Source organism: Rana temporaria, chromosome 4 (genome assembly GCF_905171775.1).
Source record: "Rana temporaria chromosome 4, aRanTem1.1, whole genome shotgun sequence".
NCBI lineage: Eukaryota > Metazoa > Chordata > Amphibia > Anura > Ranidae > Rana > Rana temporaria.
Genome location: NC_053492.1, coordinates 153,378,573 through 153,396,386, shown reverse-complemented (window position 1 = coordinate 153,396,386; position 17,814 = coordinate 153,378,573). Strand labels below are relative to the sequence as shown.

Genomic DNA, 17,814 nt, shown 5'->3' with positions numbered 1-17,814 from the left:
TTTCAAGTCAAAGAGGGACTTTTTTTTTTATACTGTCATATTCTGTGTGTAAACCTACATTTGCTAATGCTTTTGGACTGTATACTCTTGCTTGGTTACATCACGGCAACAGTTTTACTGTCCTTTTATTTCTGGCATTTTGCATTTCTGTCCCCTGAACTACGCTGTATTTATGTATTCATGAACATCATCCTAGGCACTGCGGAGTTCGGAGCAGGGTCTCAGTTTGTGGCAGTTTAATGAGGTAATGAGACATGATTTACAGGCAGTGACAATACTGGGGTGACAGAATAGGTAACATTATTGTGGGAAAAAATATGAATATTTATATATACACTATATTACCAAAAGTATTGGGACACCTGCCTTTACACGCACATGAACTTTAATGGCATCCCTGTCTTAGTGCGTAGGGTTCAATATTAGGTTGGCCCACCCCTTGCAACTATAACAGCTTCAACTCTTCTGAGAAGGCTGTCTGCAAGGTTTAGGAGTGTGTCTATGGGAATGTTTGACCATTCTTCCAGAAGTGCATTTGTGAGGTGAGGCACTGATATTGGAGAGAAGGCCTGGCTCGCAGTCTGCCTTCTAATGCCACGTACACAGGATCGGACATTCCGTCAACAAAACCATTTTTTTTTTCTTCCGACGGAATGTTGGATCAAACTTGTCTTGCATACACACGGTCACACAAATGTTATCGGAAATTCCAAACGTCATGAACGCGGTCACATACAACACTACGACAAGCCGAGAAAAATTAGGTTCAATGATTTCGAGAATGCGTAGGATTTTTGTGCGTCGGAATTAGCTGCAGACGATTGGAATTTCCGACAAGAACGTTTGTTGTTGGAAAAATTAAGAACCAGCTCTCAAACATTTGTTGTCGGAAATTCCGACAGCACATGTCCTATGGAGCCTACACACGGGCGGAATATCCGACCAAATTCTCACATCAAACATTTGTTGTCGGAAATTCCGACCGTGTGTACGCGCCATAATTCATCCGGCTCGAGCGCGGGCCTGCTTGGGTGCCCTTGTTGCAAGCTACTTGCTCTGGGAGCACTCAACAGGAGGGAGGGCTCAGGAGAACCGGCAGAAGACCCAAAAAGAGGAGGATCGGGGCTGCTCTGTTCAAAACCGCTGTACAAAGAAAAGTATAATGTGCTTGTTTTTGTTTTTTAAGTTGTTCCTTTTAATATCACTTTAACAACTGATACCAAGGATGAATCCTCTTACCACAACCCATAAAGTCTTGCAGCTTTGTGGTTAAATAATATATCATTGCGGGTAGCTATACCTTACTCATCAGTTGGACCTTCTGTTTTTTTTATACATTGTTTTTTTTTCTTCCATATACAATCTCTAAAGCCTTCACACAGGTGTTTATCCACTTACACCAGATTCCAGCCGCAAGAAGCAGAGGATTCTTACTGCTTGAATGACAGGTGCAAGCAAATTAGTCTGGTTACCTGCAGTTAGGGATGAAGGTCTGAGCCTGGATGATGCGTCCATGCATGGACATCCATCACTAACCGCATGTAACCTGTGGTGTGTGGCCACATGCAAACAGTAATGCCCACTGTCAGCCTGTCATTACTTTATACAGGCTGAGCGACCACTGCCATTCATATGTACTGCAACAGATTGTTGCAGCTGGAATCTGGTGTATGCAGGTAAACGTTAATGTGAGGAAGACCTTCATTTACTACAAATTAGTTGAAAAGTGCTCTTTGCATACTGGTGAATTGAGAGTACATAAAATACCTGAGGCATCCAGATCATCTTTAAAAGGTTAGATCTGCTAACTGTTTACATCATGAGCTGCACTGTAAACTTAAACATAAGTGGATCTACATTCAATCAAATGTAGAAGAAATGATAACACTTATATAATTAAAAGAAGGAACAATCTTAATGGAAGTGGCAGAGTTCGTTAAATGGGATTTCAACGATCAATAAGTAGCAAGACAGTTAGTTAGTAACTCTAAAAAATAACCAAAGGTAGAAATCTTAGTCATAGCTTACCTCCAAGAAATAAAGGAACATCATCCACATATTAAGCTATTTTTTATTACACAAAACCTTGTTTAAAACCATTAATATCTGAGGAATATCTAATCATAGCTGCCAGTGATTCAATAGCTATTGCAAAAAATAGAGATAAATGGTATGCTTGACGAGTGCCACACTGTATTTATAATTGAGCGGATACACAGTTATACTTTAACTTTTATGCTGGGGTCCTCTCATAACATTTAAATCTGTTTAATAAATGTATCTTAAAGTTAGTTGCATCCAGAGATAATTTCCCATATTAGCCAAAGGAATTGTACATTTAAAATTCAACTAAAATCTATCCTTAAAGTGGATGTAAACCTTCCATATACCCAGTGAAGTGAACAGCCTCAGATGATACACAGAGATGAACCAAATCTCCCTGCATAGGTTTTACATGTATATCTGCTGTCTTCACATTTATATACTGTTTAGAAAGTTCAGATCTTGTTAGGAAATGTTCTATTCCTGTTTAACAGTGAGTGTTATGTCTGGGCTTACAGCCAAGATAGCTAACATTGCTGATTGGAGGAAAGGCACACATCCCCTCTCATCATAGGGGTTTTGTAATAGGGCCAGCTCTCTATTAATCTATTTTAGCAACCTCCCCCCATAGAAATGTCAGCCTGCTTTTATCTGATGTGTCTGAAAATTTGTCAGGAGTTATCAGGCTAATAACAGAGGAACAGTTCAGGAAAGTGCTATGGGACTTAGCTCTTTAAAGAGAGATAACAAAATATTGGGTTTCATGAATTGGGTTTACATCCACTTTAAGTCAGACATAGACGGTTTGACCCATGTATAGGCAGGCTGAATGTATCCAAGTTGATCGATAAGCTTCCCCTGCTTCCCTGGAAGGAAAACACAATGACCCCATGGGAAGGATTCTCCTATCAACACTGTCTGTGTTGATGGGGGAATCAAGTGAATTTCCTTTCTTCAACCCTTCGCTCTGTCTATGGCCGGCCTTACAGTGTGTGTGTTGCCCCGTACACACCTGCAGGATTTCCGAAGGGAAAAATTCCTGTCGGGAAAGCTGAGAACCTGCTCGGTCAGCCGTTCCCCCTACACACGGCCGGTTTTCCCGACAGCAAAACTGCGATGGGAATCCCGGACGTTTGTATGCTCCATCGTAGTTTTTCCCATATGAAAGTTGCCAAAAAACGCCAGGCAAATGTCAGCCGGTTTTCTGGTTCTCTTTTTTTTCCCGCGGCTTTTGGGCAGTTTTCCAGTTGGAAAAACTGCGAGGAGCATAAATACACGGCCGGGATTTCCAGTCAAAAGCTCTCCTTACAGTTTTCTCGTCGGGAAAACTGATCGTGTGTACGAGGCATTAGTGTTTGGGGGAGCACACTACAAGGGTTTTACCTTTTGATGACATGTGGGTGATGTGGTCAAGTTTGGACATTTTCATTTTCTTGTTTGCTCATGGTCAACCCAAACAGCTTATCCCTATTTCTGAGGTTCTGCTCAGAACTAGGGAATTGTGGCTTGGGAACTGAATCGATAAATTATATAAATCTGTCCAGCAAGAAAGCATTTATTATTGATTATATTAAATATTCTACGCCTTTAGCAGCATCTTGACATGTGCTGGGCTATGAACAAACTCCTGTCTACTTCTGGTTTTAACCTGTGATTTTGCGGGATTATGTAATAGAAAAAATAGAATTCTTGGGTTGAAACTTAATGCATAATCCTGTACATCCCATAATGTGTGGGCTTAGAACTACCATTTTAGCAGCTGGAATCCAGGAGTATTGTTCTTGTCACAAATATTTCTTGAACCTATATTGTAACGGCAGAACAGGTACATGAGGCAATATGCATCCTTCTTCTTGGTGACACATGGCAAGTGTAGGCTGGAGAACATGGTTATTCTAGAGCAGTGGTTCTCAACCCTATCCTCAACTACCCCCAACAGGCCATGTTTTCAGATTTACCTTTATCTTGCACAAGTGCTTTCAATCAGAGTCAATGGCTTGGTATTTTGGACAGCTATTTTATCTTAAGCCTCGTACACATGCTCGGTTTACTCGGCAAGAACCAGCAAGAAAACTGCTGGCAGAGCTTTCTTGACGAGTATACCGAGCGGGTGTACAAGGCTTTCAGGTTTCTCAACAAGAAAACTTTCTTGCCTTCCAAAAGAACCACGGTTCTTTTGAAAGGAGTGTCTGTACACTACGTTTTTTTCCTGATGAGATTCTGGCCTGTGTGTACAGGGCTTAAGAGAAAGTCCCAAAACATGGCACGTTGGGGGTACTTGAGGACAGGGTTGAGAACCAGTGTTCTTGGCAACACCACTTCTTTCAGAGACTATAGATACCCATCAAAGTCATGGCTGTCAATGGTGGTGTTGTACTGGTCCCAGTTTATTTATTTTTTGTCAAAGTGGGCACAAATATAAAGTAATTGTTTAGTGTTACATTTGTTGCAAACCTTTCTACTTCATTGAAAAATTATTAATTGATTTCAATAAGTTATCGCTTTATTCGATGTATTCAAGGGAACATTAGAAAAACAGTGTACCAGCAGAGGTGTGAAAAGTCAACAGTGCATACATTTTAAAACGTCTGGGATAACATATCTCTAGGACAAATACTACTGTGTTTTGCCGAAAAAAAGACCTAGCGTTATTTTCCAGGAGGGCTGCAATATAAGCCTTACCCCGAAAATAAGCCCTAGTTTAAAATGTTTGTAACATCCTATAATCCACTCTATTACAGTAGTATATAATGTACAATGTGTGTGTTTCTGTAATATAATTGCAGGGAAGAGAGCTCCGGCGGGTCACAGAAGCACTGAACGAAGGTATTTGGCACAATTATATTACAGAAACACACACATTATACATTATATACTACTGTAATAGAGTGGATTATAGGATTTTACAAGCATTTTAACTCTGTTTACACTGGGGAGTCCTGTCAGGCAGGGAGAGAGAGGGGGAGAAAAGACAGCACATTACATGTTAAGACCTACCCCGAAAATAAGCCCTACTGTGTCGTTTGTTGCCAAAATTAATATAAGACCCAGGCATATTTTCGGGGAAACACGGTAATACTAAAACTTATATTTTCTGTTAAAATACAATAAAATGAATTGATTGAAAGGGGTTACATCCTGTTGAACTGAATGTGAAATTCCCTATGGAACCAAGCTATGCATGACCACACTGGCAAGACACTGCATGACCCTAGCTGTGCCAAAGTCTGTAGAATGACACATTTTTTTTTTATCCGTACAAATTATAGGAGTGAGGGGAGGGAGATTGGGGAATAGTTTGTTATTGCAGTTCCACTTAAACTACTATTGAGAATAAAACTACACTCTGAACTAAAGCAGAAGATAATATCATAAGAATATAGGCTATTACAAGCACATACTTGTGATTCCAGGCACCACTCCATTAAGAGGAATTCAATATTTACTATCTAGGCAGACCTGTCACAAATGGTTCTGTGTATGTATGTTATCTGTCATTACAAGGAAGGACCTAGTAATGCTGCCTGTTCCCTCTAGACCTGGAACAATATTATAAAATGTAATCAAGCTCTTGAGTGAGTATTTGATGAGAATAACAATTGTCTTTGCATAATGCCTTCTTGCAGAAGGCACATTCAGCTAAGAACTGTTGCTGCTTATTTTTTTTCATTTTTTTTTTTTTCATCTCCCTAAGCACACTCCTTTCTACCATTCATTTTTAAATAGGGCTAATCAATTTCTGAATGACCTCCCTAGGTGAGAAGGATCTTCTTTACGTTTGAAATCTGCACAGGGATTTCGCACATTTAATGCCTCAAGGATCTTAATCGCCCCACTATGCATGCATGCCTCATACCAAAAGTACCGACAGCCAGTGCATTCCCACAGTAGCAGCTGAAGCCAGCAGATGCTTCCTGGATTTCTTCCTATATAGATGTTCTACTTTGGAGAAAGTTGCGCTATCTGGCATCCTCCGATTTGCTGTAACTGAGGAATGTGGATTCTCAGAGACAAGTCACATTGCTTTCAGGGAAACCTTTTATTTCTGTATGTAATGTTGAAAATATGAGAAGTGAAGAGGCTTGGATCTGGGGAACATCTGCAGTTTGTGTGCCAATAATGTGTAGTAGAAACATATTTAATGGCAGACCTTGAAGTATACAAAAATTTAAGCCCAGAAAAAGGTAAGTGATGTTTTGTCAGTCTTGTCAACAGTGGGAAGTTGTGATAAAGAAGCAGAGCAATGAGCATTTTTAAACCTGCATGATTGCTATTGAAGTCTGTTCATTCTTTATGTATTATTTTACTGTTTGCCTAACAATATTATGTTGGTGGTTGCTACCAAAGGGAAATATGTATCATTCTTAGCTAATCATTTATTTAAGGATTTTATTTCTTTGTTTATAATTGGATAAATTGATAAAAAAAGAATTAGGACACTTATAAAATATTTAGTATTAGTAAATATTTAACAATATGGGATTTTCTTTTCTGTTCATCCAGGGCATGAGTGAAGTGATTAATAGTTTTTATTAGAGCATGCCTGGCATGTTTAATTTGAATGAATGAGACGTTAATGAAGAGGCAAGAGATAAAAGTTTGCATAATGCATGATTCTAATCCAGCTAGTATGGAGCATGGATTGGAATTCTTGTGTTTCCCATGTAGTGAATGAGCACTAAGTGGCGAGCTGTCCTTGGTGATGAAACTGGTGTCTCCGGTCATTCATAGTATGCTTTTGCAAGTAAAGCAAGCACGGTTCTGGTGTTTACTGTGTCTGCTGTTATTTACAATGAACGATACTCAATAGATGGCTTTGTGTAGGTGTCTTACTAGCAAATCCTAGCAAATCTACCTAGCATTTTGAAATATACCTTGCTTGTGTATATGTAGTCATCCACTGTATGTGCTAGTATTAAACCAGATTATATGGCTATTTAACCACGTAAGCCCCGGACCAATATGCTGCCTAAAGACCCAAGGTGTTTTTACAGTTCGGTACTGCGTCGCTTTAACAGACAATTGCGCGGTCGTGCCATGTGGCTCCCAAACAAAATTGGCGTCCTTTTTTCCCCACAAATAGAGCTTTCTTTTGGTGGTATTTGATCACCTCTGCGGTTTTTATTTTTTGCGCTATAAACAAAAATAGAGCGAAAATTTTGAAAAAAATTCAATATTTTTTACTTTTTGCTATAATAAATATCCCCCAAAAACATATATAAAATTTTTTTATTTCCTCAGTTTAGGCCGATACCTATTTTTGGTAAAAAAATCGCAATAAGCGTTTATCGATTGGTTTGCGCAAAATTTATAGCGTTTACAAATTAGGGGATAGTTTTATTGCATTTTTATTAATTATTTTTTTTTACTACTAATGGCGGCGATCAGCGATTTTTTTCGTGACTGCGACATTATGGCGGACACTTCGGACAATTTTGACACATTTTTGGGACCATTGTCATTTTCACAGCAAAAAATGCATTTAAATTGCATTCTTTATTGTGAAAATGACAGTTGCAGTTTGGGAGTTAACCACAGGTGGCGCTGTAGGATTTAGTGTACACTTAGTGTGTGTTTACAACTGTAGGTGGGTGTGGCTGTAGGAATGACGTCTTTGATCGAGTCTCCCCTATAAAGGGGATCACTCGATCGATGCAGCGCCAAAGTGAAGCACGGGAAAGCCGTGTTTACATACGGCTCTCCCCGTTCTTCGGCTCCGGGGAGCGATCGCGACGGAGCGGCTATAAACAAATAGCCGCGCCGTCGTCCCGGATCGCTCCCCGAGGGAACCCGACCGCCGCGTGTAGCGGGGGGGTCCCGATCGGACCCACGTCTAGGCAGGCACGTACAGGTACGTTGATGTGCCTGTCCGTGCCATTCTGCCGACGTATATCTACATGCGGCGGTCGGGAAGTGGTTAAAAAGGTTTGGCAGGAAGGGGTGCCAGTCGTCATTGCACTGCTCTTACTGGTCATTATCTTGTGATAACAAGGCAGAGTGCAGGGAATGATAATATGATCTCAAAGTTGGATATGATTAATGGCATACATTGACGTGCAGTGTCTACCTTCAATAGGCTTTTACTGAAAACTGGTACCATGTATCCTACAAGTAGAGGCTGGTGTGTTATAGTAAGGCCCCTGCTGCAGTAAGCTTATTTATTTTAAGCTGCTAATTTGTAGGTTTTTACCCCTTTTCTTTATCGTACATCACGGGACACAGAGCGGCATTCATTACTATATGGGTTATATGGAGTACCTTCAGGTGTAGACACTGGCAATCTCAAACAGGAAATGCCCCTCCCTATATAACCCCCTCCCATAGGAGGAGTACCTCAGTTTTTCCGCCAGTGTCTTAGGTGTTAGTCATGGTTTAGCTTGCCTCCACATCCTTGGGATTAGGTGAGCTAACCGGTTCTGTCCAAAAAAGCCTCAGCGCTAAAGTGGTCAGTAACCGGACCCCAAACCCTTGGGGTATAGCCCATAATGCTTTTCTTTTTAGAGAGCTGGACCCTGGGCCCAGAACTTAGAAACCTTTGGGTGCCTAATGTTTCTGTTGCCAGAGTGCTATATGGGCCCAGGACAGTGGATCCTTCATAGGAACCCAGGGCCTGAAGGTCTAGACATCCCCACCGAGATGGGGGAAGATTGGGCCTCTTGCTTGGCAAAGTCCTGCGGCATGGAGCAGGTAAGTGAGGGGAAAACTTGCGGAACTTGGTTCTTAGCAGGTTTTTTCTGGGGGGTCACAGGGGACATGCCTAAAGTTATGCACTGCATCTGGCAAACTAGTCACATATCATAAAGATAGGATGGCTCTATATGTATTATTCCCCATAAGATGTGACCTCCCTTGTAGTGTTGGAAAAGCATTGAGTGGGGCCTGTGTGATATAAAAGTATATGTGTGTGTCAGAGAGCTGTGCTTACCTGCAAGCCTCCAGGCGATGCTCCATTCAGTCTTCCTCCTCACGGCCTGCAAAGCAGGCAAAACGCTGACCTCCTCATGGTTCCAGGCTGCAGGCTGCAGTTTGCTGGAGCAGAGAGGTCCCTTCCTCCCAACCCCACCCCCCCCCTGTCGGGAGGGGCATTTCCTGTTTGAGATTGCTGGGGGGGAAGGGCGGGTCAGTGGCTTAAGGAAGGGGCGGCCCTTCCTTGTTTGTTCCATATAGCTCAAAAAAAAAACCGGTCTCTAGGGTGATTTATTACAGGGTCTGGAAGGCCTATGTAGGCTGGTGTGAGTCCAAGCGATGGCTTTCTCGCAAATTTACCATCGATAGAGTATTAAGTTTTCTCCAGCTAGGAGTGGATAAAGGATTGGCATTAAGCACAATCAAAGGACAGATTTCTGCTCTGTCAGTGTGGTTTCAGCGGCCGCTGGCCACCCACTCACTGGTTAAGACCTTCCTTCAAGGGGTCTTACGTATTAGACCTCCAGTTAAATCCCCGCTTTGTCCGTGGGATTTAAATCTTGTTCTGTCAAAGTTTACAGAAACAACCGTTTGAGCCGTTGGCTGATATTCCTTTGGTTCTACTGACAAGGAAGTTAGTATTTTTGGTTGCCATAGTTTCCGCAAGAAGAGTTTCGGAGCTAGCGGCCTTATCCTGTAAGGAACCATATCTTGTTTTTCATAAGGACAGGGTCGTTCTCCGCCCTCATCCTTCCTTCCTACCGAAGGTCATATCCAGTTTTCATTTGAACCAGGATTTGGTATTACCATCCTTCTTCCCTAAACCTACTTCCAGAAAGGAAGGGTTGCTGCATACCTTGGATATTGTCAGGGCCATGAAGGCCTATCTTAAAGCTACAAAGAAGATCCGGAAAACAGATGTGCTGTTCATTCTACCGGATGGGCCCAAGAAGGGGCAGGCAGCTGCAAAGTCCACCATTTCTAGGTGGATTAAGCAATTAATCACTCAGGCCTACGGCTTGAAAGGGTTGCCTCCTCCAGTATCATTAAAGGCTCATTCTACTAGAGCCATGGGCGCCTCCTGGGCAGCACACCACCAGATCTCTATGGCTCAAGTTTGCAAGGCGGCAACCTGGTCTTCTGTCCACACGTTTACAAAATTCTACAAGTTGGACGTAAGAAGGAATACTGATGCTGCCTTCGGGCAGGCAGTGCTGCAGGCTGCAGTGTGAGACCCTCGGATTCCGGGGGCTCCTCTTTTTTGAGTTAAATTTAAAATTTAAAATTATTTTTCTCAACTAAGTTGGATTTATTATGATTTGAGTATATCTCTAAATTAAATCCTTTTGTCTTGGAGATGTTCTCCCTCCCCTCATTGTAAGCATTGCTTTGGGACATCCCATATAGTAATGAATGCCGCTCTGTGTCCCGTGATGTACGATAAAGAAAAGGAGATTTTTGATACAGCTTACCTGTAAAATCTTTTTCTTGGAGTACATCACGGGACACAGAGCTCCCACCCCTCTTTTTTGAGGACCATTTTGGGAGGCATACTGCTTGCTACAAAACTGAGGTACTCCTCCTATGGGAGGGGGTTATATAGGGAGGGGCATTTCCTGTTTGAGATTGCCAGTGTCTACACCTGAAGGTACTCCATATAACCCATATAGTAATGAATGCCGCTCTGTGTCCCGTGATGTACTCCAAGAAAAAGATTTTACAGGTAAGCTGTATCAAAAATCTCCTTTTTTTTAATAGACATAGGGGGTTATTTACTAAAGGAAAATCCTCTTTGCACTACAAGTGCAAACTGCAAGTGCAAAGTGCACTTCAGGGCCATCTTTAATATTGATTGGACCCTGGGCGGACATTTTCTTGGGCCCTCTCGAATCCACTTATCAACTGTTTGTGGGAAGTGTGGGCTCAAGGGGCGGCTGCTTTGAGCCCCACAGCAATGACTGGGCCCGGGGCAGCTTCCCCTTTTGCCCTGTGTTAAAGACAGCCCTGGTGCACTTGGAAGTGCAGTCGCTGTAAATCCGAGGGGGGACATGCAAGGAAAATAAAAAACAGCATTTTTGCTTGCATATGATTGGATGATAAAATCAGCAGAGCTTCCCTTCATTTCAAATCTACCCCTCAGATTTACAGCAACTGCACTTCCAAGTGCAATTTCAGTGCAATTTTAAGTGCACTTGTAGTGGATTTGCCTTTTCGTAAATAACCCCCATAGTATTCATGTCAATGGAATCTTGGATGATTAAAAAAACTAATTATGTAGTAGAATTAACCACAGTCATCTGTAAAGTTTCTCATTATTTAAATCCACAATACTAACCAACTAATAAAGAGAAGCGTGAAACGATATATATCTCCACAGAGTAATAACGACAAGTTACTAATTATTTTAAACATATTGCCAAGTAAAGTTTCTCATTACAGACAACTTTGTTCAAATATGGTACTGATAATGTCTGCTATGTAACAGAATCAGACATATTTAACAAAGCATTGGGGAAGTCTGAAAACTGGCGTTAACCCATAGATACAAAAGGAATCACAAAACTGATATCAATGAATTCAAACCTGTTTGTTGCTATAGGTAACCATTTCATTATTAATTGATTGACTAACTGGTTTAACATAAAAATGTGAATAAAGAGCCCAAACAATCATTTTAGCACCTAGAAGAGCTAGGTAAAATTACATATAAACATGGCATTATAAATAAATAAATACATATGCTGTACTTGGAAGGTGGAACAACTCTCTCTAAGCAAACATTATTATTCTTAATCAGTGAATTGGTTCTTCTATATCAGGATTTCCAGTGATCAGACTGATCTCCAATCTTCTATTCCACCATAAAAACTGTCCACTCTAGTTAAGAGCACATTTAGACCTCTTACTAGTTCACTTTCTTGTTGGAAACACCTGTGCTATACAATAGGCAAATATTGGTCTATTACTTCAATGATATTATCATTCTCAGAAATAGGTTGTGTGGTCCAAAGGACCCCTTTACTAGCTCATATAAGAGTTATAGTAAAAAAAAAAAAAAAAACAGAGCACTGTGGGTTAGCTGAGGAGTAAGCACAGATGTGCTTTTTGTCTCTCTGTGCCTCACTGGAATCTCAGGTAATCTAAGACTGTGACTGCTGAGTCATTCATTTCTGTGCGTGAAATTTGGCTTGAGCTATTGAGTCTATTTTTTTTGTATTAAATAACAAACATGTTATACTTGCCTGCTCTGTTGCAGTGGATTTGCACAGAGCAACCTGGATCCTCCTCTACTCGGGTCCCTCTTTTGTGCACCTGGCCCCTCCCTCCTGTCGAGTTCCCCCACAGCAAGCAGCTTGGTATGGGGCACCCAAGCAGGGCTGCAGCTTTGTGTGTCCATTCAGACACAGAGCTGCTATTTGGCCCACCCCCTCTCTCACGATTGGCTTACTGACTTTAATTAACTGCCACTGGAGCCAGACACTGCTGCGTCTCAGCCAATCAGGAGGGAGATTCTTGGACAGCCGAGGGACTCGTAGACATCACTGGACAGAGATGGGGCTCAGGTAAGTATTAGGGGGGGTGCTGAGTGGGCTGCTGCACACAAGTCTTTTTTTCTTAAAGCGGAGTTTCACCCAAAATAATTATATCCGATCATATTCCTTACACTACCAACATGTTCAATAGCCACAGCTGTCTGAAGTGCGACTTCCGGGTTTTCCCTCTCACGGGAGTAGGCGTTTCTACTCCTTTCCCCGGCGCTGCAATGTGATCTGGGAGTTCTCCACAATGTCTCCTGGGAGCACAGTGTCATGCTTCCCAAGAGACCATGCATTACGTTGTCCAGCGAAATACCATCACAACATGACGCCACCCATTGTGATGGCAAGCAGGAAGTTTACGGCGCTACTCGCCTGGACCAGCACCTGGCTCAGCCTCTCAGCGATCCGCTAAGCGCCTGAGCCAGACCCTCATATCCAGTGAGCGCTGGAGGGGAGGGCAGAGAGCCACTGACCGACCATTACGGCTCTCTGCTCAGAGCGGATGGGGAGAACTGAGCGATCAGCGGTGTTTGATCGCTCAGTTCTCAGTGTAGAGCCAAAGGAGGACAGATGCAGCATCAGATCAATGCTGTATCCACCTAGGTGATATATATATATATATATATATATATATATATATATGTGTAAACCTCTTAGTTCTATTTTAATATGCAATATTTCATATTTGCCAGACAAAAAAGGAAGAAAATATGTACAAAACTCTTTCCAGTTTACAATGCTAAATAAAGGTGTTTCTTGTAAAAGAACAATGTAAGTACTTACCTCTCCTGCTGCACACACCTCTTTCTTTATGAAGAAATCCACACTTCTGGGACTGTCAATCTTCTGTGACCCCTAAAGCGTTCATCCTTCTCATCTAAACATTACTACTGTGTCTTTTTTTCTGGATTGGGAGATCAATAACAGTGCTGAAAGGTGACGATCATTGACCAGATCAAAAATGGCTTAGGGTCAACAAGAGAAAATGTGGTTACCCTAGTCAAGAAGAGAAACACAGAACTATGTTTTTGATGTTTATATAAATTGACAAAGTATTGTACTACTTGATCCACAAATGTTATTATTACATGTGACTTGCACTTTTGGTGAGTTTTCGTTTTTGTATGGGCTTCAGCTTTTTATGTTTATAAATGTGACAGCAATTTCATATTTCAAAAAACTGTAGAGGGGGTGCTGCTAAAAACTGGAAAAGAATAAAAAAAAGGCCATGTTACCAATTGCAACCAATCAGATTCATAGGTCAAAAAACGAAAAAGAGGGGAAAGCGGGGAGCACTCACATTTGCCACATCGTAAATTTAGAAGACAAAAAAGAACAGTTACTCGAAAAAACGGTAATTGATGGTCGGGTTTTGGAGGCAAGACGGGAATATAAAAAATATAAATATTATTACAAATTTCGAAAATTAACAAAAAACAATAAAGATTATAAAACCATATAAGATATATAATATATATGGATCATATCCTCTGTACATCGTCTACATAGTTACTTAGTTTATAAGGTTGAAAAAAGACACCGGTCTATCCAGTTCTACCTGTGTGTGTTAAATGTGTGTGTATGTGTTTCATTTTATATTTCTAATAGATGTTATAGTCCTGTATATTCTTACAGATTACAACATCCAAAACATTTTTTTAAGTTGTCGGCACTCTCAGCTAACACCACTTCTTGGGGGAGGAAGTTACAAATTTCACTGCTTTAACCATAAAGAACCCTTTCTACAATATAAGGTTAAACGCCCTTTCTTCTAACTTCAAATCTTATCTGTGTGCCCTCTTCAGGGACCAGTAGACAGTTTATGACTTTTACTAAAGTCACCTTTGATATATATGTACATTGTAATCAATTCCCCATCAAGCTCCTCTTCTCCAGAGTGAATAACTTTAATATATGTATATGAAAGAGTCTTTCATTCTTTTCCTAACCCTCAGTGAATTTTTTTTTATTTTGTTTGCATCAATCCATTTAGGCAAAGGCAACACTCTTTCTTTTGGATCATTTAACAATGTTCTTCCTGCCACCATTTACAAGAAGCCTGCTCTTCATCCTGGAGCACAGGATCTCTAAGCCTTACTTGCCTATAGTTTGTAAAAACTCCTTGATTGACTGGCAGGCAGTGCAGAGGATTATGTGCCAAGATTTTTTGCCCCCTTTGATGTCATTGCTCTAATTACTATGCTTCCACAGTAGAGTAGACCTTTCTAGTAAATTGGGTCCAAAAGTGTCTGAAACCCCCTATAGATAGGTGATAGCTTCCCAAGAAAGCATTTGTCAGCCTTTCCCGAAACACTTGTCAAGCAGCATTGTTGAAATAAGTTTATTTAACAAATATACCTTCAATGAGGAGGTGCAATGGCTAGTGGATCTTGCAACTGCAAAGGAAGACCTGCCAACTGAAGTAGGGTACAGATGTGAGTGGTGGTGGTTGGGGGAGGAGGGATTTCAGCTTTTTCTAGGCTCACTTTAGCTTTTGGTGTAGCAATGTTACTGGAGGAGCAAGTGAAGTGGTGGCGCCCAAGATTGTACAGCCGCGGACACCACTGCCCTAAGCTAAAACGGGTCAATAAAGGTACCACCACTGCCCTAAGCTAAAACGGGTCAATAAAGATACCACCACTGCCCTAAGCTAAAACAGGTTAATAAAGGTACATCCACTGCCCTAAGCTAAAACAGGTTAATAAAGGTACCACTACTGCCCTAAGCTAAAACAGGTCAATAAAGGTACATCCACTGCCCTAAGCTAAAACAGGTCAATAAAGGTACCACCACTGCCCTAAGCTAAAACAGGTCAATAAAGGTACATCCACTGCTCTAAGCTAAAACAGGTCAATAAAGGTACCACCACTGCCCTAATCTAAAACAGGTCAATAAAGGTACCACCACTGCCCAAAGCTCAAACAGGTCAATAAAGGTACACCACTGCTCTAAATTAAAATAGGGCAATAAAGGTACCACCCCTGCCCTAAGCTCAAACAGGTTCATATAGAAATTTGCATAGTGATTTTTCATTTTGATATGATATTATTGTAGTGCTCAACAAACTCTGCACTAAAAAGAGTTGTTAAAACAAACTTTTCCACATACTTTATGAAAGTATATGTATATAAGTATAAGAATAATGCCTTGTACACACGATCAGAATTTCCGATGGAAAAAGTCAGACAGACTTTTTCCATCGGATATTCCGATCGTGTGTAGCCTCGTCAGAGTTTTCAAGCAATCAGATAAATTGTCATAAGAAAATGGTAATGAGAATCATTCTGTCCTGTTTCCTGCAGTTAATTCATTTTTTGTGTCTATGTTAATGAACAGAGGTTAGCTGGATTCTTCTGTCTCTTTTGTTAATCCATAGCTGGTTCTCTGTATCCCCGACTTCTGTGCTGAGATTTCCAGGAGGCTGAACTCTTATTCTTCTCTGCATGAAAGGCAATCTTGCCTGGCAGTTATGTGAAACAACTAAAGTTTTACAACAAAAGTTCACGCAAAGATCTTTTTTTTTTTTTGCTGTAGAACATGTCAGAATGAAGGGAAAACTGAAGCTTCTATTTTTATCCAAAGGCTTCTAGTTTGCTTTTATTTTATTTTCAGATAATAATTTAAAGGGTCAGTCTAAGGAAATCTGACTACAATTTTTGGTATATGATGGGAAGTTAAAGTGGAACGTCACTCTCTCAATCAGCATTGAGTATTTGTATTCTTTATTCTGCTAGCATTAGTAAATAGATAGGAAAGTATTTTAAATTTAATTTAACATTTACGCCCCGATTTTTGTTGCCTAGGAAAATGATGTCCTACATCCCAGGAGTCTTCAGGAGGGGAGGATGGGCTTTCTCAGCTAAGCACACTCTCCTGCCTGCATGACTTCACTAAGGGATCTAAGGAACTAAGATGGATTCCAGGAAGTAAATGCTACATGAAACATCTGTCCTTACTCAAGATGGCCACAGCCAGAAATGCTAGGAGGGTGTTTTCACAGTGATTTCCCATCAAAATAAAGCATAAAGGGATGAATGGGGTAGTTTTCTTATTTAAAATTAATTAAATAATGTTTTTGGTTTGTGGTGTTCAGATGCAGCATAGTTATACTTTAAATTCTATTTGGATTTTTAATAACTCTTAACTAGGGTTGTCCAGATACCGATACCAGTATCGGTATCGGGACCGATACCGAGTATTTGCAGGAGTACTCGTACTCGCGCAAATACCCCCGATACCTAAATAGAATACTTCCCCCCCCCTTTCCCCCCCCGCCGCTGCCGCCGCATCAAGGGACATGGCTAGAGGGACATTGCTGCATATGTGAGGGACATGGCTAGAGGGACATTGCTGCATATGTGAGGGACATGGCTGCATATGTGAGGGACATGGCTAGAGGGCCATGGCTGCATATGTGAGGGACATGGCTAGAGGGCCATGGCTGCATATGTGAGGGACATGGCTAGAGGGCCATGGCTGCATATGTGAGGGACATGGCTAGAGGGACATGGCTGCATATGTGAGGGACATGGCTAGAGGGACATGGCTGCATATGTGAGGGACATGGCTAGAGGGACATGGCTGCATATGTGGGGGACATGGCTGCATATGGGGGGGACATGGCTGCATTTGGAGACACATTTAAAAAAAGTATCGGTATTCGGTATCGGCGACTACTTGAAAAAAAAGTATCTGTACTTGTACTCGGTCCTAAAAAAGTGGTATCGGGACAACCCTACTCTTAACCTCCTTAGCGGTAATCCCGAATCAGGCTCGGGGTGAATTTTTTATACCAAAAGCGGTATCCCCGGGATTGCATTGCAGGATACAGGGGGAAGTTACTTACCTTGTCCCTGGATCCTGCAATGTGATCCTGCCCGTGTGCGGGCTCCTCTGCTGTGTCTCCGAGCTCCGTTCCCTGCAACGTTACGACGCATGGGGACGGAGTTTGGCGCCAAATTCAAAAAGTGAAAAACACAATACACATACAGTATACTGTAATTTTACAGATTACAGTACTGTATGAAATAAATACACACCCCCCTTGTCCCTAGTGGTCTGCCCAGTGTTCTGCATGCAGTTTTATATAATAAATACTGTTCTTTCTGCCTGGAAACCTGAGATTGTCCATAGCAACCAAAAGTGTCCCTTTATGTCAAAAGTGGTTTTAGACCAGCTAGAAAACGGCGATAATAAATTAGAATCACTTGCAGATTTGAGCGATAGCGATTTGTGGGGAAATTCGTCATCAAACAATAAAAATAATGACAGCGACAATTCTGCAACTGAGCAAATTTCAGTGTTTTTGATTTGATTGCATTATTGA

The 17,814-nt window shown here is 41.3% G+C and overlaps 1 protein-coding gene across 2 annotated transcripts in view; it reads left to right on the top strand.

The window, feature by feature from the left end:
* The window catches only part of PLCH1 (phospholipase C eta 1), a 347,693-nt gene that overhangs the window by 103,927 nt on the left and 225,952 nt on the right, over window positions 1-17,814 (top strand). Inside the window, exon 1 of one of the 2 annotated variants that reach the window (XM_040349219.1) lies at window positions 5,744-6,227. The exons of the other annotated variant lie outside the window; for it this stretch is intronic. Within the exon in view, the coding sequence (XP_040205153.1) occupies window positions 6,185-6,227 (43 nt within the window). The 5' untranslated portion in view covers window positions 5,744-6,184. Of the gene's footprint in view, window positions 1-5,743; window positions 6,228-17,814 lie in introns of those variants that run through there. 2 annotated transcript variants of the gene reach the window in all.